Source organism: Bos mutus, chromosome 25, assembly GCF_027580195.1.
Source record: "Bos mutus isolate GX-2022 chromosome 25, NWIPB_WYAK_1.1, whole genome shotgun sequence".
In the NCBI taxonomy this organism is placed as follows: domain Eukaryota; kingdom Metazoa; phylum Chordata; class Mammalia; order Artiodactyla; family Bovidae; genus Bos; species Bos mutus.
Genome location: NC_091641.1, coordinates 19169068 through 19195213, shown reverse-complemented (window position 1 = coordinate 19195213; position 26146 = coordinate 19169068). Strand labels below are relative to the sequence as shown.

The 26146-nt window shown below is 44.2% G+C and overlaps 1 protein-coding gene across 1 annotated transcript; it reads right to left on the bottom strand.

The window, feature by feature from the left end:
* Positions 1-308: 308 nt before the first annotated feature.
* Positions 309-14530, bottom strand: ZKSCAN2 (zinc finger with KRAB and SCAN domains 2). The gene is made up of 7 exons (XM_070362385.1): positions 13411-14530; positions 12213-12399; positions 9912-10003; positions 9456-9582; positions 5730-6413; positions 3442-3933; positions 309-2113 (listed from the first exon to the last, which is right to left on the bottom strand). The coding sequence occupies exons 1-7, from the start codon at positions 13813-13815 to the stop codon at positions 1191-1193; spliced, it is 2910 nt and encodes a 969-aa protein (XP_070218486.1). The 5' UTR covers positions 13816-14530; the 3' UTR covers positions 309-1190.
* Positions 14531-26146: the final 11616 nt, after the last annotated feature.

Genomic DNA, 26146 nt, shown 5'->3' with positions numbered 1-26146 from the left:
CTACAGAGAGGTTTATGACCACATGAACAAGAGCTGGCCTCAAAAAAAGACAACGGTATACTTAACAAACTGCCCTGGGGTGCTGGTCTGGACCAAGGCGACTACCTGATCTAAAGCAGGGTTAAGGAGTCCAACTGGTCTTTGAAATAGTGAATGTTTCAGGTCTCTAACTCACTTCTTCCCTGGCTCCTCAGAGTTTTAAAAAACTATCTAAAATTATATAACATTATATCTAAATGTGGGGTTGGGAGGCAGAAAATTTGCCACCTATCAGTCATATTCTAGATAAAAACCAGAGCAGTTGCACATTCAGAACTGGAAAGTGTCTGAATTCCACTTTAATGAGACACACCAGGAGCATGCATGCTACTCAGTCTGAGGAAGGCATGGTAGTTCAGAAGAGTCAGACAAGGGCACCCAGAACAATGAAGAGGTAAGTATAGGACTTACAAGAAACAGTAAAGGGAATTGCATTACTCCTGGGCTGGAGAGGCAACAGCCAAGGGCATGTCAGTCTTCAGGTACAGAGAGGGTTAGTCTACAAAGGACAATGGGTGATCAGTTGTGCCCTGTCTCTATGGAGGGCAGGGCATTGTTTCAGTGACAATACAGAAACACTACCCGAGCTCTTTAGATCAACTTCTTGACACAAAAAAGGTACACTGCAACAGACTCCTGAAGGGAACGAAAAAATCTTCAATCTCCTTTTGTGAATACCTTCAAACCCAAGACAGATCCAATGTGGTTCTTATCAGGCTCCCGAAATTTCTACCCAAACAGGAAACTGTGATTGAGTTGCATCCGGGATCACACATGGCAGATAATGAAAACGACTTTGAACATTTTTCATCTCCTTGGCAACAACTCTCCCCTGCGCTGAAGGATTCTGGATGTTGCTGGGTTTAGTGATCCCATGGCAGTGGCCTCGACATACTGAAGAGAATTTCCCTCTGCATTCAGACCCTGTATCTTCTTTACTTTATTAAAGGGAAAAGGTTGAGACACATAGAAGGAGAGGAACAGACTAATCAAGTAAGAGGCAGAGGTGAGAACAGGATCCAAGCCTTTAGCTTATTTATATTGTCAAGCTTATCTTGGCAATGACTCTTTCTAGCTAAGAAAAGACTGCTTCGAGAGTGAGATCAGGGTAAAATGGCTAAGGGGACGTTTAGGAAGAGAAGAGCTCATCATCATAAAGTCTGCCTGAAGTCATCAGTCTTGCCCTTGAGGGGGTTCTCCGGGGAGCAGAATGCTGGCAGGGGCGGCAGCAGCTTTTCTCTCACATGAGCCTCCCGATGTTTGGTGAGCACAGAACTCTTGCTGAAACGTCTGCCACACTGGCTGCACCCGTAGGGCTTCTCCCCGCTGTGCACTCGCCGGTGCTCGCGAAATCGCGTGCAGTTATTGAAACTTTTCTCACAGTCCACACACTTGTAGGGATTCTCGCCGGTGTGGACTCTCCGGTGGGCGCTGAAGTGCGAACTGTTGGTGAAGCTCCTCCCGCAGTCTCCGCACTGGTAGGGCTTCTCTCCAGTGTGGGTTCTCTGGTGTATAATGAGACTTGAGCTCTGGCTGAAGCATTTCCCACACTCTCCACATCTGTAGGGTTTCTCTCCTGTGTGAATTCTCTGGTGGGCACCAAAGTTGGAGGAGTCGTTAAAGCTTTTCCCGCAGTCGAGACATTTGAAAGGTTTTTCTCCCGTGTGGATTCTTTGGTGTCGGACTAGACTCCTGCTTCTACCGAAGCACTTCCCACAGACACTACACTTAGAAGGGTTTTCCTTCTGGTGGGTCATGCGGCACATGAGACGCGCACTCCTTCCAAAGCTTTCTCCGTATCTGAGGAGCCGGAAGGGCCTCTTCCCCATGAGAGGCCTCTGATGCACTACGGCTTTCCCCAAATCTCGAGGCTGAGGCATCAGTTTTCCCTGTCGGATTCCGTGAAGGTTTTCCCACTGTCTTCCTGAGACACAATCTCTTTTACAATATTTACCTGGATCAACATTCTGGGAAACGACCCTTTTAGACTTTTCTATGAATGCCCTATGCTGCTCCATGTCCTTACAGATCACCTGTGTTGCATCTTCCTTGATACTACTTTCAATTTCAAAATCTGAAAAAAAGAAGACAATCAAAATTTCAGACCAGTTCTGGGTTAATATAAATAATACAGCTGACAGTCCCTGTACCTTAAGGCCTCTGTGTGCTTCACTGACCTCAGGCAAGGGGGACTCTTTTCTGATTCACTGGGCCTTACTTTCTTTCAGTCCCATGGACAGCCATCAATGAATCCACTGACTTACGTGAGAAGCCCTAATCACGTCATCTTTGGAAGTGTTCTGATTGGGTCCATCTGGGCCTTGGAGGAAGTTACAGCCTAGCAGTTGGCTTACACAGAGCCTGGTAATTTGGTGACAGGTCTGGAGCTCATCTTAAAATACAAGGTTCACCAGAGATGGTACAGAAGGACTTTGTTTCCAAAGTTATCAACTCAGCAGTTCCAGAATCAACAATTTCATCTTGCTTACTACAAATTCTCATAAAAATACCACCAAAGAGCATGTGTGTGAACTCTCTTTTCAAACGTTTGTTTTGAATCAGCATAGAGTATAGGAAGGAAAATAATGACAGGTAAGGCTAAAAAGACAAGCTCAGATTAAGGATGGCTGTGGAAGCTTAACACAAGTCTAATGAGGAAAACTGGTTTGGGGACTTTTACAATAGTTTAGGCAAGAGACAGAGAAATGTTAAACTAGTGGTTATGGCAACTAAAGAGGGGGCAGATGCAAATTCCCCAACAGTTGAGAAAATATGTCATCTGCCTGGATGTAAACAAAAGAGAAGGCATCAAAAAACATCCCTAGCTTTCCAGGTCGGATGTGCTATGGGAGGGCACCAGGAAGAGCCACGGTGTGGGAAGGAAGGTGTTGATATTCCTTTTGAAACTTTTAAGGCTGGGCTGCTGGTGAGATGCCTGTGAGGGCACCCAGTGGTTGGTGGGACACCCGCAGGTGGAGCTCAAAACCAGAATAAAGTCTTTCTGTCTCTGCCTTTTTCTTCTGCATATCACACATAACAGAAATTTCTGCTCTGAGCTTACCAACATGTCTCCTTGACCTGAGTTTTTCTCACATATAATTCCAAGTTCTTCCCAACAGTATTTCTAGGAGATATAAAACATTATCTGTCCCCGACACACAAAAACCAAGGCTGAGATCCCAAAGACTAAATCACGAAAATGTAAGCTCTGCCCTTGAACAGAAGCACCATGAGTACAGGGACTCTGTTTTATTCACTGCTACTTTACTCTTCTTCTCAAATGGCACAGGACACACAAATACTGTTTAATGAACATACATGCACATGTGATGTGCCAGCTCTCCTAATTTGTCAGTAATCCCACTGACTCCTCCTTTACCCCAGAGCCCCAATGATCCTTACCGCTTGGGCTTTGCAGTAAACATGGAGGTCCCTGGAATTCTGGTTCTTGCATGATTTCCTCCTCACTCATTCTCTCACTGCCAGAGTCTTCAACAAGCACCTCCTGGGAGTCCTCCTCAGGTTCCCAGACTATAGGTTCCTGGGGTTCAATTTCCATGTCCTCTCTTTCTTGAACTGAGGGTGACGGGGCTTCTTCTGGGGAGCTGGTGGGAGCGGCAGATGCCCGAGAGTTAATCAGAGCATCCATCTCCTTGTAGAATGCGCAGGACTCTAGCACGTGACCATTTTTCACTTTGCGGTAGCTCTTCTGAAGGCTTTTGAACTTGGTCCGGCACTGTTCCGGAGTTCGGAGGAAGCCACACTCTCGCAGCTGCTCAGCCACGGCCCCATACAACTTGCTCTTCCGATGACAGGCTTGCAGTGCTTCGTAAAACCGAGTCTCATGGAGTATGTCAAGGAAAGTCTTGGTTTCCTCGTAGCCCCAGTGCACACCTGCCATTCAAGGATAAAGTTCAAAGATACAAGGTGTCTGCAGCCATTCAAGGGTAAAGTTCAAAGATATAAGTTGTCTGTAGCCTTCAAACATTACAAAATCTAAGAAGTACAGGAAAACAAATCCCATTCCCTGGAACAATGATATGTCTTGGAATAAGGTTTGCAAGAAAGGAGAGGATCTGTATAAAAATTCTATAATATTATATTGAAAGACATAAAAGAATTAGAAAGAATGGAGAGATACTATACTTCTGGGTAGGAAGACTCAAACTGTACAGATATCAATTCTTGAATCTATTTAGTAAAAAAACCCAAAAGGATTTTAAAGTTGATATACTGATCTCAAAGTTTATCTGGCAGAATAAAAATGCAGCCCCTAAATCTGCCGTTGCTATGGTTATTAAGGACTCAGCTGCCTGCCTTTTAAAAATTTTTAGGAATAATGGACTAAGACACCCAACAGCATGAGAGTTGCTATCACCTCTTTAACCCATCTTCTTTGAAGAGCAGAACTATATCCAGAGTAGTTTTTGATGTTACTGAGTCCTCTACTTCAAGAGATGAAATGATCTATAAGACAAGCAGATGTCCTGCTTTTATAGCAGAATTAAAGTTTTAAGAGTATATTTGAATATAGTTAAACATGCTTTTGGGGTGTTGTAATCTGTAGTAGCAAAGTCTTTTCTATCCTCTGCCTCACTGGTTCCCTTCAGTCTCACTGGATTCCCAAATTTGAAACTGTCTGAGCCTCATGTTTATGGATCTCCAGAATGGTGATTACCTGTACATGTGTAATACATTTTCCCATCTTTTTCCTGAGATTTGTTTCTTTTGAATACGTACAATAATGGTTACAGTCTCAGCTCTTCTAGTCTGGTTTATTTTTCCATTCTATCTAAGAAACTATCATTTTTTTCATAAGGTGGTACTAATAACTGTGACATCAGGCAATGTTCTATTGCATTTTAGCATCTGCAGAATGCCTTCATCCATATTATTTCATTTAACACTAACAACTATGCTTATAATTTAAGCTGTATTTTAAAGACAGAAAATTGAGTTCTAAGTAGTTATATGGTAAGTCAACTGTCATACAATGATTGTCAACTGGTGGTTTAGTTCTGCATTTCCCAGTCCCCAAATTTCAACATCATTCTTTTGCATAATATCTTTTTCTATCCTTTTAATTTTAATGTCTCTGTGTTTTTATATTAAAGATGTATCTCTTGTAAATACAGGTTTTTAAAAATATATCTGAAAAACCTGTCCTTTAAATTTATAATTAATGACATGTGGATACACATCTACCATCCTGTTTTTATTCTTTCCATTTGTTGCATCTACTTCGTATTCCTTTTTCTCTTTCTTCTTTCAGAATTTCATTTTTTTCAATTCTTTTTTTGTTGGTGACACATTCTTTTACTGGCTGTCCTTGATAATGGGTCCCTGACTTTTATAATCTAACACAACTGACTGCACTATAACAATTCTCAGATAACGTTAGATCCTTAGTACCCCTGGACTCCATTTATTTTCCTTCCACAGACTCCAAATACTCAAAATCCATGCTGTGCTCTAACCTGAAAAAAAATCCTTCATGGCTGTTACTCAGACTGCACTGGGGGCAGCAACGAACACCTAGGAGCACTTTCAGTTATGTGGCCAATCACAGTGATGAGTGGCAAGGTGTGTGTGTCAGAACTCCCTGCGTTTGGTCACTTCTGGGGGTCTTATCCTTTTTCCACAAGACCACATCATCCATTCTCATACCAGAATAAAAGTGCCATTCTTACCACTCAGGTTTTGAAATATGACAGGGGCACCATGAAGCTCAGGCTTCCGGATAAACTCAATGCCCATTTCATCACCATCAGACTCCTCTGCAGCTTCTTCCTCCTCCACCAAATTGATCTGTTCTTTAGCACTGATGCCAATTCTCTTCAGTCTGGGGAGAGACAGAATCTCCCTTGGCTTATCCATGGATGAAGCATGAGCAGAAGGATTCAACAAAGCGTCCATATCCTCAAAGAAGGCACAGGGTTCTAGCACGTGGCCGTTTCTCACTTTTCGGTAACTCTTCTGCAGACTTTTGAACTTGGTCCGACACTGTTCTGGTGTTCGGAGGAAGCCACATTCTCGCAACCATTCAGCCACAGCACCATATACCTGGCTGTTTCGGGGACAAGCCTGAAGTGTTTCATAAAAGCGAGACTCTTTGAGAATTGCAAGAAAAGTCTTAGTTTCCTCATAACTCCAATGCACGCCTGCTATTTTTTCATCTTCCAGACCCCACTGCTGCTGTTCTCTCCATGTTTTCCCTGCATTCCTTGCAGGGATCTGAATAGCATGAACTGACTTTTCCTTGATGTAGTTGCTTTGCAGGACAGTCCTCTTATTAGAGGACTGCAGACCTATGGTCCATGGCTCCTTTCTTGGCTCCAGCTGGGCTATCTTGTTAGCTGCAGACACTGTGCTTCCTACAGTGAGACAAACACATTTCAGGCTAGAGAGATCATGACTGCATGCCCCAAGGTCCTGCTTAGCATGCTCTCCTGGACCACTTGTTCACAGCTATCCTTTAAAGATCTTGTCCAGTTGGTCTTTTTTCTAAAGTCTTCCTCAACCATGACACTGCACACTAGATTCTTGCATGAGTTATTCTGCACAATCACCTACTAACTTACACTACCATTTCACATCTCATGCATGTACCACTTCCTTCCCCAGCTAGTTCTTAAAGGAAAATCTTTAGGGGTAAGAAACACTTATTACCTTTGACTGTCTCTCAAGTATCTAACATTGTTAGATTCACAGCATGCTCCTATGAACTGGTGTTTGTTACTTATAAAGTGTGCTTACAGCTGTTCCCTGTATCTCCTCACTCCCTCTCCAACACACACACACACACACACACACACACACACACACACACACACACTGGGGCTGTGGGAGGTGAGAAGTCATGAAGTTTTGGAAACACTCTAAAAAAATTAATGGGAAAGAGATGCAATAATAGGAAAGCAACTTGAATTTTTTACCTTATAGTACTGTGGAGATCAAAATGTCTTAAATTTGAATCCTAGCTCCAAAACTTAACTTTACTTTTTGACAAGGGGAAGTTTCTTAATCTCTCTGAGCCTCAGTTTCCTAGGGAATAATATCATCTATCCAAAGGTCTGTGTGTGCATGCTCAGTTGCATCTGACTCTTTGTGACCCCGTTGACTGTAGCCCGCTAGGCTCCTTTGTCCATGGGATTTCCCAGGCAAGAATACTGTAATAGGTTGTCAATTCCTCCTCCAGGGCATCTTTCTGACCCAGGACTGAACCCATGTCTCCTGTGGCATTGGCAGGCAGATTCTTTACCACTGAGCCACCTGGGAATCCCAACAAGGTGCTAGGAATATTAAATAAGTGATCATCTATAACTTGTCTAATGTCTAATAGGTATGTAATAACATTTAGTTTTCCTCTATAGAAAACACACACAAGAGCTTCATGGAATTTTCCTAGAGAGTGAAGTGAAAGTCACTCATTCGTGTCCAACTTTTTGTGACCCCATGGACTATACAATCCATGGAATTCTCCAGGCCAGTATACAGAGTGGGTAGCCTTTCCCTTCTCCAGCGGATCTTCCCAACCGAGGGATCGAACCCAGGTCTCCCGCATTGCAGGCAGATTCTTTACCAGCTGAAGCACAAGGGAAGCCCAAGAATACTGGAGTGGATAGCCTAGCCCTTCTCCAGGGGATCTTCCCGAACCAGGAACAAACCGGGGTCTCCTGCATTGTAGGCAGATTCTTTGCCAACTGAGCTATCAAGGAAGCCCCTCCTAGAGAAGCAGCATTAAATCAAATCCTTGCTGAAAGAACTCTGGGGCTGAGGATCTGTTCTTCATTTTCATATGAGAGAAGGGCATGGACAATGGAAGTTCAAACATCTACAAGGACTAGGCAGTCTGGAGTGAGAGCCCTGGCCGTTCAGCACAAGTTCCTCCACTTTGCTCTGGTCACCTGCTGCAGTGTGAGAATGTGCCTGATGGTAGGTTTTTTAAGAGATGCTGGAAATCCAGATTTATGAACAAATTTTAAGTTACAACTCTGGGCAAGGCCCAAATAAATTTTCAGGCTAGATTTATGAGCCTTTAGTTTACAGTCTAAGATAAAACACTGTGCCAGGTGTCCCTGAGCCTTTCCATATATAATTATTACACATGGAATCACTGGGCTACAGCTGAAGGTGCAGAGTATGGTCTCTAACCCACTCACGGCAGCTTTCACCAAGGCCTCTAATCCATCATTTTACTAGGTCTGCATGCTGTGCGATCCAAGGCAACACTAGGAAACACCTATCGTGTGGGCAACTTGCCACGTGGGTACCTTTCACTGGTCTCTGTAACTACTCAGTAGCAATGACTACTGAGATAACCACACCAGTCTTTGAAGGATGAATGGTCAGCAATGAGGCACGGATGCCCTAAGTGAAAGTTAAAATCAAGGGTCCTGTGTTTTGGGAAGAGTGCTTTGTTACTGGTGTGTCATTGGTATCATCTTAAATGGGCAATTTTTTCCAAGTGCTTTAATTGCTTTCTGATCACAAACAACTGTTGGCTTATCTTCATTCATTCAGTTTGACATGGCCCATTCTGTAATCTCTATACTTTAGTGTCTACATGTATTGTCAAACAGAAATTTCTGTGATGAAGTTCTATAACTATGCTGTCCAGTACAGTCACTGAATAACTTAAATATGGCTACCGCCACTGAGAAACTGAATTTTAAACTTCATTTGATTTTAATTTATTTTATAAATTTAAATAGCCACAGGTAGCTAGTGGCTACTCTATTAAACAGCACAGGTCTGTAGTATCTATAGTGTGTATTGTACACATTTTAGGCCTTTAATTCTATTCATAAGTAATCTTTGACTTGCAGCTTACATATGAATGAAGCATATTTATCCCTGCTGTTAAAGCAGATGATACAGTTCTTCAAAAGTCTGCTTGTAAAATTACACTTAACAAGTGGTTATGTGTGCTTGTAAAAATGTGTGCTATTTAAATAATTCACAAGGGTATTATATTTAAATCACTTTTTTTCTTCCATTTATAAGATTTCCATCCATTCAATGAATATTTGCTGGGCACCACCCATAGACAGGCTCTGTGCACAATGTTGGGGTTACTGTATGTTAAACAAAAACAAATCCTAAAAATACCTTGTGATTTGATAGAGTTTTTAGTCTAGTGGATGTAGGTGAGTTTTATATTTAAATAACATGACAATCATCTATAAACCTCTCTAATGTTTTAATCACTAAATTATAAGAATATGCATAAATCTGTAATATAAATTGGAAGAAAGGAATGAGTGAGGTAAGAGAACATGGTATGCTAGAGCACAGAAATGACTAGAAAACCCATGGTCCTTAAAATAACATTTTTATAACTATTTTACTATCAGTAGAAGTGAATACACTAGAAATCCTCACATCTTTTATTTGAAAAGGGATAGAATCCTTACCCAGGGAGACCATGTTCCCAACACTCTCCTTTCTAATATCCCGGTAGAGGTCTTTGTGAGCAGGAATCTGATGCACACTCTTTTTGTAGGAAAAACCTCTTGCCATGTGGACATCTTTCACTGGTCCCTGTAACACACTAAGAGTAATGACTACCAAGATAACCACACAGGTTCTGAAGGATGAATGATCATGGATGAAGGATAGGAAAGCCCTAGATAAAAACTGAAATCAAAGAACCAAGTATACATTATGTGCCAAATGAAGCGAAGGTACTATAAAGAATCATAAGAGAAAGGATCCAGCAAGGAGTCTGATTACTCAGAAGGCTGCGTGCAGTCTTTTCTGGAAAAGGAGTAATGGGGGAAAAGTCTTTTGGAGTGGGTACAGAGGTTTGAAGAAATCATTGTTACTGAATATCCTAGGAAGTTAGGCCAGAGAGAACTGTTACAATTTACCTGGGACCGGACAGGAACTCGAGTGGCTGTTACTTCCTGATCTATGGTGTTCCATTCATTAGCAGGAGAAGGAACCCAGGGAGAAGGCCGAGCTGTAAGAAGAAAAGAAACTATTAGTGCTGTGGGCTCTGGCCCTTTTACTCATCTGCTTCTCCTTTTATGGATGGGCATGTATAAAAAAACCAACAAAATCGGTCATTTTCTCAATGAGTTCAGAACAATGCTCCAAACCATGAGCAGGGCTCACAAATGCAGATGCTTTTAGAAAGTAAGCAGGTAAAGTACATCATGAAAGGGGGGAGGTGAGGACTGTGGGGAACTGGAGAGCACAGGTCCAGTGTTCGGTTCTGGGTGATGCCTCCCTGTTAAAGACTATGGCCCTGCCATAGCCAGAGCTTCTAATGTTTTTCAAGATAAGTCAGAAAGCTGGATTTTTATGTACAATCTCAAGTCTTAAACCTTGAGAACTACAGACAAACAAAACCTCCATCCCCAAACTCTTTGAGAAACAAGTTTGACTTGGCACATGAGTTACCAGTTTGCAATCTCTAGCATAAATTCATCCCCTCTGAGTACATATTATCCTTATAAAGTTAACAAATATAGACACACAGCACTGAATATTACAGGCAAACGTGCCCCCAGAAAGGTGGAAGGAAAATAAATAAACTTATATAGTATAAGACAATCTGTAGTCTAACTTCTGCCCTAGCACTATCTAGGAAAACTTCAAAAATAAATGTTACTGTGGCCAAGAACTCAGAAGCTTGCTTTACTACTTTCTACGAAACCAAATGGAACCAATTCCTTGGAAACATATTATTTCCTTTGGCACACCTGGTTGAAATCCTATGTCATCTTTTAGAAGGCATTCACCTTTCTGAGATACTTATCCCTCAAATTTCCTGTCCTCCATACCTCCAGTAAGAACCTCCACAGACAAACTTTCCCACTTTAGGAACTCCTCATCATCCTGGAATAGCAAAACCCAGAAATACCATACATTTACCAGGTAAAGTAACTGACAGCATCTAATCCTTGTGAACACGGGAACTTTGATGTTGATGAACAAACACTGAAGAATCCAGAAACCATTAATATTTGCAAAGCATTTTATCATAACATGAATTTCAGGACAGATAAGGAGGTGGTGCCCGTAGCAGTGAATCTTGCCTCTTGATGAGGGATTGTGTAAATCAGATAGACTTGAAAGTTTAAAAATAACTATGCCATTGCGGGAGAAAGGAAACTAACATTTATTGAGCACTATTATGCATTGACTTTTTTTTTTTCTTTTTTTTATGACGCTTCTTTTAATCTATGCTAAAATCTTACTATCTTCCTTTTAGAGATGACAGAATGGAAAGTTCAAGAAGTTTAGCAACTTGACCAAGGTCACACAGATAAAGAATGGCTGAATTAGGTTTTGACCCAGATTTTCTGCTTCTAAAGCCTAATCTCTTAATCTCTATGCATTAATAGAGAGGTTAATTAATATTACTTGCTCAGATCACAAAGAAAGAAGGGCAGAGAAAGGATATAAACCCATGCTTTTTTATACTGTGCTCTAGGTCCAGTGGTCTTTCCACTCTTAAGCCTGATACTACGCTGCAGGGGGTGGGGAGGATGGGTCTTCATTTCCTTGTATCTGACTTGATTTATTTATGTCCAGGGCACACATGAACATCAGTGGTCCCTTCTCTGCGAAGTCTTATCCCTCTCACATGTCACTTCTGTGATACCTTATTGTGAGTCACTTTTGAAAATAAATCTCATTACCTCTTCCAATCTTTCAAGGTGTTTATAGCCAGCTAAGAAACCATATACATGCAGGACTAAAACCCACAAGCTGATTGCAGAATGCAGACTCTTAAATAACATTAGGAGACCTTAAGGCCAGTCTGGACAATTTAAACTTTCTCAAATTTCATCTTAAGATCCCTTTTACTTGGACTTCCCTGGTGACTCAGTCGGTAAAGAATCTGCCTAAAATGTGGGAGACCTGGGTTCGATCCCTGGCCTGGAAAGATTCCCGGAGGAGGGCATGGCAACCCACTCCAGTATTCTTGCCGAGAGAATTGCCATGGACAGAGGAGCCTCGTGGGCTACAGTCTATGGGGTCGCAAAGAGTCGTCACCCATATTCCCAACTCTTGAAACTAATGAAGTCCTTCTCCCCAAATATTCAATTTATTTTCAAGTATGTATCGAGAGGGCCCTACAGTGAACAAGTCATAATGTTAGGGCTACAAAACAAATCTGCCACGGTCTCTGCATAGGGCATGCACTACGTTCTTCTTACCATCTTTGGGTAAGGGTCGAAGCTCTCTCTTTTGGTTCGGCTGCTCCTGGCGTCCTGAGTGGAGGCTTTCAGCTTCCTCTTGAGACATCACTCTGGGTTGGGGCTCCACTGGCTGTGGCTGAAAGTCTGCCACCTCCCAGGCTGCTCCAAGGGGGGCTTGCTTCTCCGAATGCACAGGACTGCTAACCTGGGTAATAAAGTCAATGCCATAATGGAAAAAGGGAGGAAAAGAGGGCCAGATCAGGGCCAAATTCCCCCATGAAAGATATCAAAGAAGGATAGAAGATGTGAAAAGGAGTGAAAATTTCATTCCATTCCCAATGGGACCTCTGAGGACATCGGGTCCATTGTGCTATCCAAAAAGTCTAGGCAGAAGGGAACCGGAGAGGGGGAATATACAGAGAGGGAAGTCTGTTAAGAGTAAAATACAGAGCCTCCTTGTTATCAGAATACTGAGTATTCTGATACTATTAGGTTCACAGAGAAGTGAAAGTTCTCAGAACACTAATTCACTAGTGAAATGAAAACTTAGAAAATTAATCTTGACATTGAGTGTCTATTTCTGACCAGCACAGCAACTTGCTAATAGACAGGTCTTTACATAAATGCAAATCCCTTGGCAGGTGAAAGTGCAAATCTTGCAGGATTTCATGAGGTTAGGGAAAGGGCTGTTGAAAAACAATTAGACGAGCATGCAAAGTCACTGACAATAAGGATCAGAGATTAAAATGGAGAAGGGTGACAAGGATGATGACACTGACGGCACTTCAGAAGACTGGACTGGAATATTAAAGGATTACAGGAAGCCCTGGGATAACTGATGAAGTCCTTTCTTTTTTAAAAAAAATTTTTTATTTTGAGAGAGATCAAAACAGCCCTCTTTAGGAGCAAGCTGCAGAAGTCAAATCCTATGAAGCATAATGTATTGTTCTCTCAAAATTTGGGGAAACATTATGCAAAGATTTAAAACAAATACTCAGATGCATAATCTTTAGTGTCATTTGCAAGATAATAGTTCAACCAAAGCTTTCTTCCTATTTGATATGAAATTCTGATCCCTTTTAGGTAGATCTCCTTTAAAGGTCTTTCATTACTATTTATCCTTCTGTAATTTGCATTTTCTGCAATGCATCTCTTGTCCACTTTCCTTTCCACCCTCTCCTTGCTAAACATAAAAATTTGGAAAAGCCTCTCTCACCTGCTGTCTTAGTCCTCCAGTCTCTTTCTCCAAATGTATAACCAGGGCCACCGCCTCCTCTCCACTTTCCGGACACTGTTTCTGTGCCCACAGCTGAATCTTCTCCGGTAAAATGGTGAGGAACTGCTCAATCACCAGCAGCTCCAGGATCTGTTCCTTGGAACGCATTTCTGGCTTCAGCCACCGGCAGCAAAGTTCCCAGAGTTTACTGAAAGCTTCATGGGGTCCAGTCACATCCTCATAACAGAATTGTCTGAAGCATCTGCGAAAGGTCTCGGACTCAGAGCTATCCGATCCTTCCAGAGTGGGCTCTGATATCCACTCGGGCTCCTTTTCCACCTTCATTATGAGGCATCCTTCAACCTCCAGGGGCGCGTCGGTCTGAGGGTCCAGGGATGCAGCCATGCTCTAACCCGGTCAACCTCACGTCTGATTCGAAGGAGACTCAAAGAAGTCAAACCTCCGAGAGCCGCCTAATGGTTTTGGAAGTATGGGAAAGAAGGGAGGTGAAAACAGCAGTGTCAGCAGGAACAGGGTACCCTAAGCTGATTGCTCAAATCTATCCTAGGCCCTTGAAAAGGTGAACTTGTACTTTAAGGTCCAAAAACTCGGCCTCTTCTCGCCACAATATATGTCCCCGCGATGTAGTTTTTCAAGATTCATCTTTTAGTGCAATGTCTGAAACAGCGAGGCTAGAGGACCAGAAAATCTAGGGGACCGAGGACAGGAGGGCGGGGGCCGTCAGTGGGGCTGGGAGGGGGTGTGTCAGGGGCCCGGGGAGGCGAGGCCCGAGTGGGTGGGGCCGGGTGTGCAAGCCCCTCCCGGCTCCGGGTTCAAGGCTCGGGACACGGCGGCGCGTCCAGGCCGCTGCGGGCGGCTGGTAGGGGCCGGCGTTATCCGAGGCCAGCGTTTGGCTTTTCTGGCTCAAGGTGGCCTGGGCCGTCCTCAGGAAACTTCCGCACGCTGAGGAAAGCCGCGAAGCGGCCCTGCCCCTTAAGGGAGAGGAGCTGCGGGGACCAAACGACGCTTCGCAGTGTAGAGGCTACAGATTCCTCGCTGGCGGCTCATCCGCTCTGTTCCCGGACTGCGCGGGGGGCTCTGGGAGCCGCGGCCACGCATGCGCCGCTCGCGCCCGTGCGCCGTGGGGTTCAGGGGAGGCTCCCTCGCTAGCGAGGTGCTGGGGGGAGGGGGCTGCGCAGTGGACTCTCGCGAGAGCGCGCAGCGCAGTGACTCGCTGCTGAGACACTTTAGGAATGAGAAGGGGCGCGGCGGAGCTTACGCGCTGCGTCCGCGGGGCGGAGGGACACAGCACAGGCACTTTGCTGGGGGCGGTGGAACTGCACAAGAAAGGGGAGTGGGCGTCCTCGCTCAGCCGGGGAGTCTGGGAGGCGGGGAGACTGTGAGGTGGAGGAGCGCTACTGAGGAGGCGGTGGAGCGCTACTGAGGAGGCGGTGCAAGGTTCTTTCTGTCGCGCGGTGTGAGAACTCGTTTGCCTGGCGGAGGGTTCCGTGACCCGTTGGCGCTGTCGCGTGCTGGCGGGACTCCTGCGTGAGGCGATCGGACGGCGGGACTGCAGCCCTCGCGGAGGGACTTGGCGCCGCACTGGCCCGTCCCCTGTGGGAGCTGCTGTGAATATCTGCATCTGTAAATGTCCCATCAGTTGCCTGAAGTGCAGCGTGAGGGTCTACTCTGCGCCTGGGAGATTCTTACTGTCTCGGACACCCAGCAAGTCTGCGCGGGGTGAGGGGGGTGCAGAAATTTTCGGAGGGGGTGTCGTCTCTGTCTCAGTCCCTCCAACGGGCTGCGGCTTCCTCCTGGTGGTGCCGGGAGGAGTTGTCCAGTCACCCAACTTATATGTGAAACCCCCGAACAGTGCCCACCCATCCATCCCTCTCTCCATCCTTTTACTGATTAGGTGCCAGGCAGTTTTAGGCATTTGGCATACCTCAGCGTGCAAAAAAAAAAAAAAAAAAAAAAAATTCCCTGTGCTGGGGGTGGGGACTTGGGTAGATAGCCTTTTAGAAAATACAATTAGTGGCTTTTCTGTCTCAGAGAAAGTCTTAGTTAAATTTTGACATGCAGATTCTAACAGCCAAGAGACATTAGGTGAGACTGCTGCTGCTAAGTCACTTCAGTCGTGTCCGACTCTGTGCGACCCCATAGACGGCAGGCCACCAGGCTCCCCCGTCCCTGGGATTCTCTAGGCAAGAACACTGGAGTGGGTTGCCATTTCCTTCAATGCATGAAAGTGAAAAGTGAAAGTGAAGTCGCTCAGTCGTGTCCGACCCCCAGCGACCCCATGGACTGCAGCCTTCCAGGCTCCTCCGTCCATGGGATTTTCCAGGCAAGAGTACTGGAGTGGGGTGCCACTGCCTTCTCCAAGGTGAGACTCTACTGGGCATCTAGTATATACCAGAAGTTGTCTTTACACAGCTGGCTACAAAGTTTACTTTGCTTCATTTCTTTTGTCTCTTTAAAATAATTTTTATTGAGCCTCTTTTTTTTTTTTCCCTTTTCCAGACATAGTGATAGATGGTGAGAAAACAGCATCCCCTGCTGCTGTTGAGAGAGGCAGACATTACACAATGTATAGTTGTAACTGCGGCTGCCAACGAGAGGAACATGGTGCTGAGAGTCTGTGTATTAGAGGAAATGGCCTAGTCAGGAGGTCTGGGAAAGTTTCTTGAAGAGGTGAAGCTAGAGATGAGAAACAAAGGAGGAGTAAGACCTGACTAGGCAAAGTTTAGTTCTCATGGAAATCCTACAAGGCAGGTAAGATTACCTCTGTTTTAGAGTTAAGGACATTGACTCCTCAGTGAGGTGATATAACTGCCCCAGGTTACTTCAGACTTAAGTGGCCACCCACAATTCTGAGTCAGCTAAGAAATTAGGTCTTTTATAAGCTCCTTGAGCCATCTGGTGTTTTTAGGAGAAGCAAGTGTCACAAGCAGCTCAGGTACATTAGGGAGCAGTGGAGAGTTATAGCTCAAAGTTTCAAGTCTGGAGTGGACAGTTATAGCTCAGCTTCCTTAAAGGTACTCTTGGAGCAGAGGGTATTAAGGCTTGCCCTGCATTATCTGTTAGGAGCAGGGTTATACATTCTTCAGGAATCACTTTTTATTTTTTTGTGTGTGGTCTTTCAGTGACACATGCATACACACCTATATGTATGTGTTTAATGGAAAACTTCAAACATATAGAAGTGTGTATGTATGTTCATTGCTCAGTCATGTCTGACTCTCTGATCCCATGGACTATAGCTCACCAGGCTCCTCTGTCCATGGAATTCTCCAGGCAAGAATACTGGGGTAGATTGCCATTTCCTTCTCCAGGGGATCTTCCCGACCCAGAGCTCAAACCCAGGTCTCCTGCATTACAGGCAGATTCTTCACTGTCTGAGCCACCAGGAAAGCCCATATAAAAGAATAGAGAGAATTAACTCTCATGTTTTCATGCTCTGCCTTTAACAGTTAGTGATTCATGGTCAGTCTTGTCTTTCCTATACCTCTGTCCACTCCCCTAATCCTGGATTATGTTGAAGCAAGTCCCAGATACCATGTCATCTGTAACTGTCAGGATGTACTGCTAAAAGACAGGAACTTCCACCATAAACATAACTTCAATATCATCATAAATGCTTCCCAACAGTATCAAAAATTCTGTAGTGTCATCTTTTAAAGATGTCTTATTTGTTTGAAAGGTGGTTTGGAAAGGAAAAAAGGGTCATAGATGCTGGACAGGTAAAAAGAACAAATGTTATTCATATTTTCTAGTTAGGTATTTACATTTACTTCAGTATGAAAATGTTGGCACCTTGGGAACAGAAGATCAAATTGTTGAAAAAGTAGTGAATCAATCTGGGTCAGTAAATGAAGCAGATCATGCTACTCAGAACCATCTTGGCAGAGTGGTTGTTTTCTTAATACCCAAACCCTAATGTCATGCTCTTCCCATGATCCCCAGAGGAACATTCATACCAGTCTCTCCTTGTTAGTACATCTGCTATCACAGCTGTTATTTTACAAGTAGCCCTGGAGTGACCTTTTGCACCATTTTCCTCTGTCCATGGTGCTGATCTGCCAGCCTTTAGCCAGCAACTAGAGCAGCTATAACTTGCTTTTGGCCAATGAGATTTAATGTAGGGTTACCATAAAAGTGAACATTAATTGTATATTAAGTATATATTAATACATTATAGTTCCAAGAAATTCTATCAGTACTTATGCTTCGTTAAAAAAATCCAAGCTGAAAGTGAAAAGTAAAAAAGTTGAGTATGTTTGTATTGGTGTGTCTATTTCAGACATAGTATAAATATTTTCAAATATGATTTCTTAACCAAATTATAACTAATTGAAATAAATTTCCATTTCACAGATTAAGAAGTGCCTCTCCCACTGGTTCGCTAACGATGGTCAGATAGTTGACAGAATAATAACCAATTAAATATTCCAGCTCTTTTCACACATTGAGTAATACAATAATGAAAAATTCTCAATTATTTCTTGATATGCATATGTAATAGTCAACGGTTTTTCTCTGCATCGCTATGAGGTGCTATGCTAGGCACTGGTGGGATAAGCAGAGATGTAAGACATAACTTTTTTATTTGGAGTATTAACAGCAAAATGGGGAAAATTAGTCATGGAATTGTCATATAAACCTGCCTGGGAAATCCCATGGACAGAGGAGCCTGACAGGCACAGAGTCGAATGTGACTTAGTGACTAAACAACAAGAATAAATGTAGTGGAGGGATGCATGAAGGCCTGTGACAGTACAGAGTATAGCCTCTCTGGCTACCAGGAAAACCTTCATAGAGGGAAGCTGAGGGATGTTTAGTATTTCAAAGATTGGCAAAACCATGAGCATGAATGGTATTTTCATGTAATGGTGTGAAGTTGAGTGTGCCTTCCTTTGACCTTAGCTCAGGGGAAGGAAGTGGTGAAAGATGAAGTTGTGCACATAGGTGTAGAGAGCATTTGAACTTTATGAGGAAGGCAGTGGAAAGTATACCTGTTCTGCAGGAAGGTGAGGGCATCTCTCTGTCTTTGGGAGAAAGTCTGCTTCTGTATAGACTCCTGGGCCAGATCCACTGTGGAAACAGTATTCGAGAGAGTACTCAGCATAGAGGGAATTGAGTAAGATGATTTCTAGGGTCTGTTAATGTTTCTATATAATGTTTCATGCACCCATCCTTTAAACACCATCCTATTGTTCAGTTGCTAAATTGTGTCCAACTCTTTGTGACCCCATGAACTGCAGCATGCCAGGCTTCCCTGTCCTTTGTTATCTTCCCAGAGTTTGCTCAAACTCATGTTCATTGAGTCAGTGATGCCATCCAACCATCTCATCCTCTGTCATCCCCTTCTCTTCCTGCCCTCTGTCTTTCCCAGCATCAGGGTCTTTTCTGATGAGTCAGCTCTTCACCTCAGGTGGCCAAAGTATCGGAGCTTCAGCCTCGGTATCAGTCCTTCCAATGAACACTCAGGGTTGATTTCCCTTAGGATTGACTGGTCTGATATTGAAGCTAATTATATTCTAGGTAAAGTGTTGAATACCAAAGATACAGTGGTGAAAGACATACATGAGTCTTGCCCTTAAGAAGCTTTCATTCTAGGTGGAGATTGGAGAAGGAGGAAAATAACATACGAGGAAACATAAATAAATAGCGTAACATCAGATTGTTATCAATGCTATGAAGAAAATAAATAAGATGATGGAATAGACTGTAACTAGACAGAGGTTACTTTAGAAAGGCTGATCAATGAGAGGTTTCTCTAAGGTTTGATATTTGTGAGCTGGAGTCTGAAGGATGAGATGGAACCACAGATATGCAGCTAGTGGAAAAGCATTTCTGGAAGGAGAAAAGGCAAGAGAATGAAAGACCTGGAGGTAGGAAAGCGTGGAGTGTTCACACCATTGAAAGGAGGGACTTCCCTGGCGGTCTAGTGGTTAAGACTGTGCTCTGCCAGTGCAGGCAGCATGAGTTCAATCTCTGGTTGGGGAACTGAGATCCCACATGCTGTGCAGCACAGCCAGAAGATTAAAAAAATAATATATTAAAAACATAAAAGCTGAAAGAAGACCAGTGTGGCTGGTGCATACTCAGCAAGGGGAGCAATGGGACCGGAGTGAGACGCAGTGTCAGGCAGGGGCCAGACCATGTTGCAGGAGTCTTGTAGGTCCTGGTAACTGATTCTAAAAATGGACATTTAAGGATTTTAAACTAGCAAGTGACAAGATCTGATGTACACTTTAACAAAATCACCCTGGCTGATGTTGAGAGTGAATTGAAGTGAGGTAAGAATGAAGGAAGAGTAGCCAAATCAGCCTCTAGATTTAGTTCTGGCAAAGGGTGATGGTGACTCAGATTTGGGAGTGACAACAAAAGTGGAGAGAAATGGTTGTGTTCCATATATTTTGAATGTAGAACTGGCAGGCTTGGAACAGCTTGGTTATGGAGCATAAGAGAAAGAGGAATTGAGGATGGCTCCTAGATTTTTTGTTTGAGGGTATTTGGGTTGATGGCACTACAGTATTTGATATGGGAAGAACTCGTAGGGACCTGTTTTTTTAGAGTGAAGTGGTGGTGGGAAGGGGGGCTTCCCAGGTGGCACTAGTGATAAAGAACTTGCCTGCCAGTGCAGGCGACCTAAGAGACTTGCGTTCAGTCCCTGGGTCAGAAAGATCCCCTGGAGGAGCGCGTGGCAACCCACTCTAGTATTCTTGCCTGGAGAATCCCATGGATGGAGGAGCCTGATGGGCTATAGTCCATAGAGTCACAAAGAGTCAAACAGACTGAAGTGACTTAGTATGCATGTGCAGTGATGGGAAAATCATTAATTCTTATTTGGTTGTGATATTTTGAGATCTTTATTAGAGATGTGTCAAGTAGACAGGTGGTGTACCTCAAGGGGGAGGCCTTGGTGAGGTCATCCTCATGTATTAAAAGCCATCAGACTTGAAAAGAACATATAAGGAAAGAGTATAGGTGGAGTTGGATATGACTGAGCACGCATATACATGCACACACATAGATATCGAAGGAAAGTGAAGCTTGGTTCATGCCCTAGAGCACCCTATCATTTAGCAGACAGTGAAGGAGAATTGTCATGGGTTGAATTTTGTCCCTTGCCAAATTCATATGTTGAAGTAGAGACATGCAGTACTTCAGAATGTGACCTTATTTGGAAATAGGGTCATTGAAGATGTAGTTAGTTAATATGACATCATACTGGACTAGGGGGGGCCCTAATCCATTATGACATTTGTCCTTATAAAAAGGGGACATTTGAAAATAGACACCCACACTGGGAGAAGTCCATGTGAAGACTGGAGTTTTGCTACCACAGTCAAAGGACTAGCAGAAGCTAGGAGAGAGGCCTGGACAAGATCCTTCCCTGGAGCCTTCAGAGGGAGCGTGACTCTGCTGACACCTTGATTTCAGACTTCTGGCCTCTGGAACCATGAATGATAGATGAATCCCTATCATCTGTTGAATCCCTCAGTTTGTGGTATTTTGGTACAGCAGCCCTAGCTGACTAACTAATAGAAGAATCTTGCATGGCAGACTGAGTAGAACTCACCAGAGAAGTAGAAGGAAAATCATTTGAGTGTGGTGTCATAGCAGCCAAGGAAAATAGCTGTCGCAAGAAGGAGAAAGGGGGCAATTTTTATTAAAGGCTGTTGAGAGATTAAATAGGAGGATTAGATTTTGCATTATATCTGGGAATTCTTGTCCCTCCCCACCCCAAACCGCTCATGTTTGAGATTGACATTAAGTATTCACCTGTTGATAATGTATCAGCTTGTTTTAGTGTTAGAAGGGACTTGGTGTGCTGCCAGGTAGAGTGACCTGATAGTTTTTGTTCTGGTTTGAGTATTTCTCATTTCTCCTTAGAGTTGCAGTGTCATGTGTCCCTCCTTTGTGTTCAGTCACGACTTTGATTTGTAGGAAAAGATGGTTGCTACCTACTCCCCTGGAGCGTAAAAGTCTCAGTGAATGGACTGACCACTCAATTGCTTTGAACTGGGTTCTTTGATGACTCCATTCACCATTCACCATTCACTACTCACTGCTTCCTGTTTTGAATTTGGATCATCCCTGAAACCACTCCATCTTCATGGCCAATTCCTTTCTAAGCATCTTTTTAGCTCTTTTTTTCTTCTGTTCAGAATTTATGCTCCTTTACTGTACTTTTTCTTGATTGTCATCAATGTTATGTATTTATTATTTAACAATATTTTTTCTTGGGTCATTTCTAGGAACTTGGGCTGAGAGCAGAGGTAGGCACGTGCATATGTTCTGACTGTGATATGTTCCTTTTCTGTGGATCAGTGTTGATTTTATTATCATGCTATGTTTGTGCTCATGGAACACTGATGCCTCCTGAAATCCAGGGTCTAATCAGAGCTCACTGGCCAGTCTCCTTGGACATTTCTTCTGAACTGGGCTATTTGATTTGGATGCCCAATAAATGTAGCCTTTATTTATTGACTTAACAAATGATTTGTCAGTTATTTACAATTATGTACATACCGTAGTTGGTGATACAGAGAGATATAAGGTCTCTAATAATGAATTCATGATCTACTTAGGAAAAAGAGCCATCCACATGAAGGATGCTAAATGGCAATGCAGGAATTAAGCAACATGAAGTCTTTTTTTGAAAGCTATTTCAGTTGCAAGTGAAGAAATCTAGTTTATATCATATTAAGTTAAAAAAATGTTAACTAATGTGTTTTAGTGTTTGAAGCAGTAGGCCTTCAATAAATATTTGTTGAGTGAAGGGAATTTGTTTCATATAACTGAAATGTCCAGGGAAAGTTTAAGTTCAGGCACAGCTCTATCCAGATTATGCCCTCAGGTATAATCAGGTATCCGATTCCTCCCTTTATTCAGCTCTGCTTTCTTCTGACTTGGCTTTATTTTCATAAAGGTTCTTTCCATCCTATGGTAGCTGTTGGTCTTTTGGAAGAGAGTACCTGCTCTTTTATTTTTTTCCCAATCCAGCAAAAATCCTGGGGCTGACATTGATGAGGTTGGTTGACTTGGGTCATGTGCCATTCCTCAACCAATCATTGTGACCAGGGGGATGGAATACCTGATGGGTTAGACCTGGGCCACATGTCCGTTTCTGGAGCTGAGCTTTCTGAGCCACTTCTGGGTCGGTAAACATGTCCCTGTACATGGAAGACAAAGAGAGACCAAAAAGAGGCAGCCACTCCAAATGGGTAGGTGGTGGGTGTAACAGGCAAGGGAACTGACACATAAGGCTTGGCTTAGGGGCCACAAGATGACTAGATCTCTGCACCCAGCCCCAGAATCTTAATAGTTTATGTAGAGGCTTTAATAGGGTTCAGTCATGAATACTGTCCAGATGGTTTCAACAACATACTGCTCTCTCAAGGCTCTGTCCTTGAAACGGCCCACACTTTGTGGCAGTGGGCAAAACATACATTCCAAGGACAAAGGAAGGGAGTGAGGAGCCTCTGATTAGTGGGGTCCAGCTCATGGGTGAACTGGCGGACATGTTCTCTTGGTGACCTCCTCTGACACTCCACCTAGCCCCCACTTCCACAGTGGGCCCTGAGTGGTCAGCAAGGGGTGTTGCCAGCAGGGAGGTGGCTTGTTGGGTGGTTATCTGGTTGCACTAGAGGCAGAAGCCACAGCAGCTGTAGAGGCACATACAAGAGAAAACACACACCAAGATAATGACTCTCAACATAAGTAACAGTTTTTCCCATCAAGAAGCCCATGATCTGAGCCATTGGTTTATTAAACCCCCTAGGCTAGGGGCTGGATCACTCAGGGCAAGCGCTTGTGTCCTCGTGAGGTTTGTTAAAGATGCTGCGTTAGCTGACTCATCTGGTGTGAACACACAACATTTTGTTTGGGTCATGGCACAGGTGCCGCCTCGTAGTAACAACATGCAAGGCCATCCTATGTTGTAGGACGGATTTCCTCACTGGACATACTTCAGTGTCTAGTAAGGACAGCCTTTGCTAGCTGTCCTAGAAGAGTTTCTGGGTGAACTTAGTAAGGGCTTCTGTGTGTGCTGTGATGTCCTCCAGGCCAATGGAGGGGATAAAGATGGAGGCCAGATGGAGTGTTACCAGTGGAAAACAGGGTGTGCCCATCTGGCCTTGACCACAGGGAGTTTGGCAGCTTTTGTTACTGTGGGTGGATTCTCCCCTGGGCTCAGAAAAACCCAGGGTCACAGTGGCCCAACCACAGGTGGAAGCCATGGCCAAAGATCTGAGCCACACAGCCACTGGGTCACATTCCAGGTCATCTAGCAGATATGCGGTGTGGCCAATTAGTGCCAAATCAGTCACTAGCCCTTAATGTGACAGAATGACCACACAGTTCAGTGATCATCCCACACCCATGGTATAATTGTTTTTTTTTTTTTTCTATTTTATTTTTGGCTGCTCTGGGTTTTCATCGCTGCATGTGGGCTTTCTCTAGTTGAGGGGAGTAGGGGCTACTCTCTAGTTGTGATGCGTGGGCTTCTCATCGACGTGGCTTTTGTTACCGCAGAGCCACAGGCTCTAGGGTGCGCAAGCTCAGTAGTTGTGGCACATGGGCTTAGTTGCCCCAAAGCATATGGAAGCTTCCTGGTCCAGAGATTGAATCCATGTCGCCTGCATTGGCAGGTGGATTCTTACTACTAAACCACCAGAGAAGTCTTGGCCCTTTCTTTTTAGAGTGATTTTTCTGTTCCCAACATTGAATTGCCCATGTGCTCAGATGTCCGCCACCTGGCATGGACCCAAGTGAACCCACCCCAAATTTGAGTGCAAACCAAATTTGAGAACCACCCATGACTCCAGTGATATTTTTAGGACTCTTCCTGTCAGCAGTTTGATGGCCTGGCTGTGTAGTTTGATTAACAGAAAAAGTGTGCTCTGTTCAGTGTTATTGATCGTAGGGGCCAGTGTTCTGGATCAGTGTTGGTGATATCAGATGAATGAAGAGTATTAGTCCTGGCTTGTCATTCCTTAAGGTACTGCTTTAGAGCCTTCCAGTCCCCTCCCTGGAGTGGTGATACCCACTATGCCAGTCCTGACGAGTTGAGATGGGTAGCTGCCCACATACCCAACAGGTGGATTGATTGGTTTGCCAGACATCAGGTGGGCCCACTGTAGAAGGGTATCTCCGTCAGGTGCCCATCCCATGACTGGAAACCACAGGAGCAGCAGAAGACCAAGGTCAATAAGACAGAAACATAGTAGGAACTTATATGGAGAGGTCTTCCCCTTCTGTAAGAACTGCAACTATGGTCTGACCCTTGGATGTTAATGTGGCTGCAGCATTTAGAACTTGACCCAGTTGTGCTTGTTGGGAAGGTAGCACTGTCAGGTGTGAGGAGATGGATTGGGGGGTGGGTGGGAAATGCCAGACCAGGACCTCACCTTCTCCCCTCTTTGATGGTACATGTTCCATTCCAGGGAGAGTACATTTCAGCTGGTCCGGCCTGCAGCAAGACAACAGGATCCTGGTGGAGACTGAGTAGTGCCCCCTCACCCAGGGGTGTGAAGGAATCCACCCATCCCAGTGGGATGTCCCCTCACAGATTCCAGTAGATAACACCCTTCCCAGGTGCAGCAGGGCTTGGTGTTCTCAGCACATTGATCCAGATGGGGGAGTCAGGGCAATGTCTGCCTCCAGAGACTGCCTACCCTTAGGGCATTGAGTTTTGGGGCAGGGGTCCCCTTACTGGCAGATAGGGCAACAGACCCTACTGGTTGTCATTCACATATATTAAAGGCTGGGACAGTACTTTAGTCCACCTGACCAGGGAGGTTTTACCTGTAAGTAATTTAATCTGCCTCTTTAATGTTTCCTCCTCCTTTTTTTACCGACACTGCTGCTGCTAAGTTGCTTTAGTCGTGTCCGACTCTGTGCGACCCCATAGACGGCAGCCCACCCGGCTCCCCTGTCCCTGGGATTCTCCAGGCAAGAACACTGGAGTGGGTTGCCATTTCCTTCTCCAAAGCATGAAAGTGAAAAGTGAAAGTGAAGTCGCTCAGTCGGGCCTGACTGTTAGCGACACTGCAGCCTGTGGCTTATAGGGGAGGTGGGACCTCCATTTGATGTCATGTTCTTTTCCCCAGTCTTGCATATCATGACCTTTGAAAAGTGACCATTGATCACTGATTTTTTTTTTTTTTTTTTTGACGAGGGTAGTCAGTTTCTCTAATCCCCTAGTGGTGGCTGCCTGGTTTGCATAGTGACAGAGGAAAGTTTGGGTTAGGCGAGATACAGTAACCACACAAAACAAGGCATATTTAGAGCCCTTACTCAGAGGGAGGGGCCAGTATAATCAATCAGTCTTCCAGTCCCTTGCCAGTTGGGAACTCCAGTGGATGACCCTAGACTTTTGCAGCTGCCTTGGAAATATTTGGAACACACAGGTCATGCTGGTACGGCATTAAACACGCAGGTCATGCTGTTCCAGCATTAACCAAGTCACTGTATTTCAGGGGCATGCAGTTATCCTTGGCAGTGCACCATCCCACACAGGCAGTACTGTGGTCACTTTTTCTGTGCACCCATCTGTTGTATCTATTGAAGGATCAGCTGCCAGGGCTTGCACCTAAGCCACGTCAACTTCTGGTTGCCCTGGGGTGTTGGCACACTCTGAGCTAGGATTTGGAGGATAGTGAGGACTGACTCAAGCTCTTAACAGGCAAACTCAAATGACTTTGCACATATCCTGACTCCACAAGGG

Coding starts and splice junctions, on each gene's coding strand:
- ZKSCAN2 (XM_070362385.1), bottom strand. CDS start 13,815: ATGGCTGCATCCCTGGACCCTCAGACCGACGCGCCCCTGGAGGTTGAA. Junction 9,583..9,911: donor GAGTTCCTGTCCGGTCCCAG/GTAAATTGTAAC, acceptor AGTGTGTTACAG/GGACCAGTGAAAGATGTCCA. Junction 2,114..3,441: donor TTTACTGCAAAGCCCAAGCG/GTAAGGATCATT, acceptor TCTTTTTTTCAG/ATTTTGAAATTGAAAGTAGT.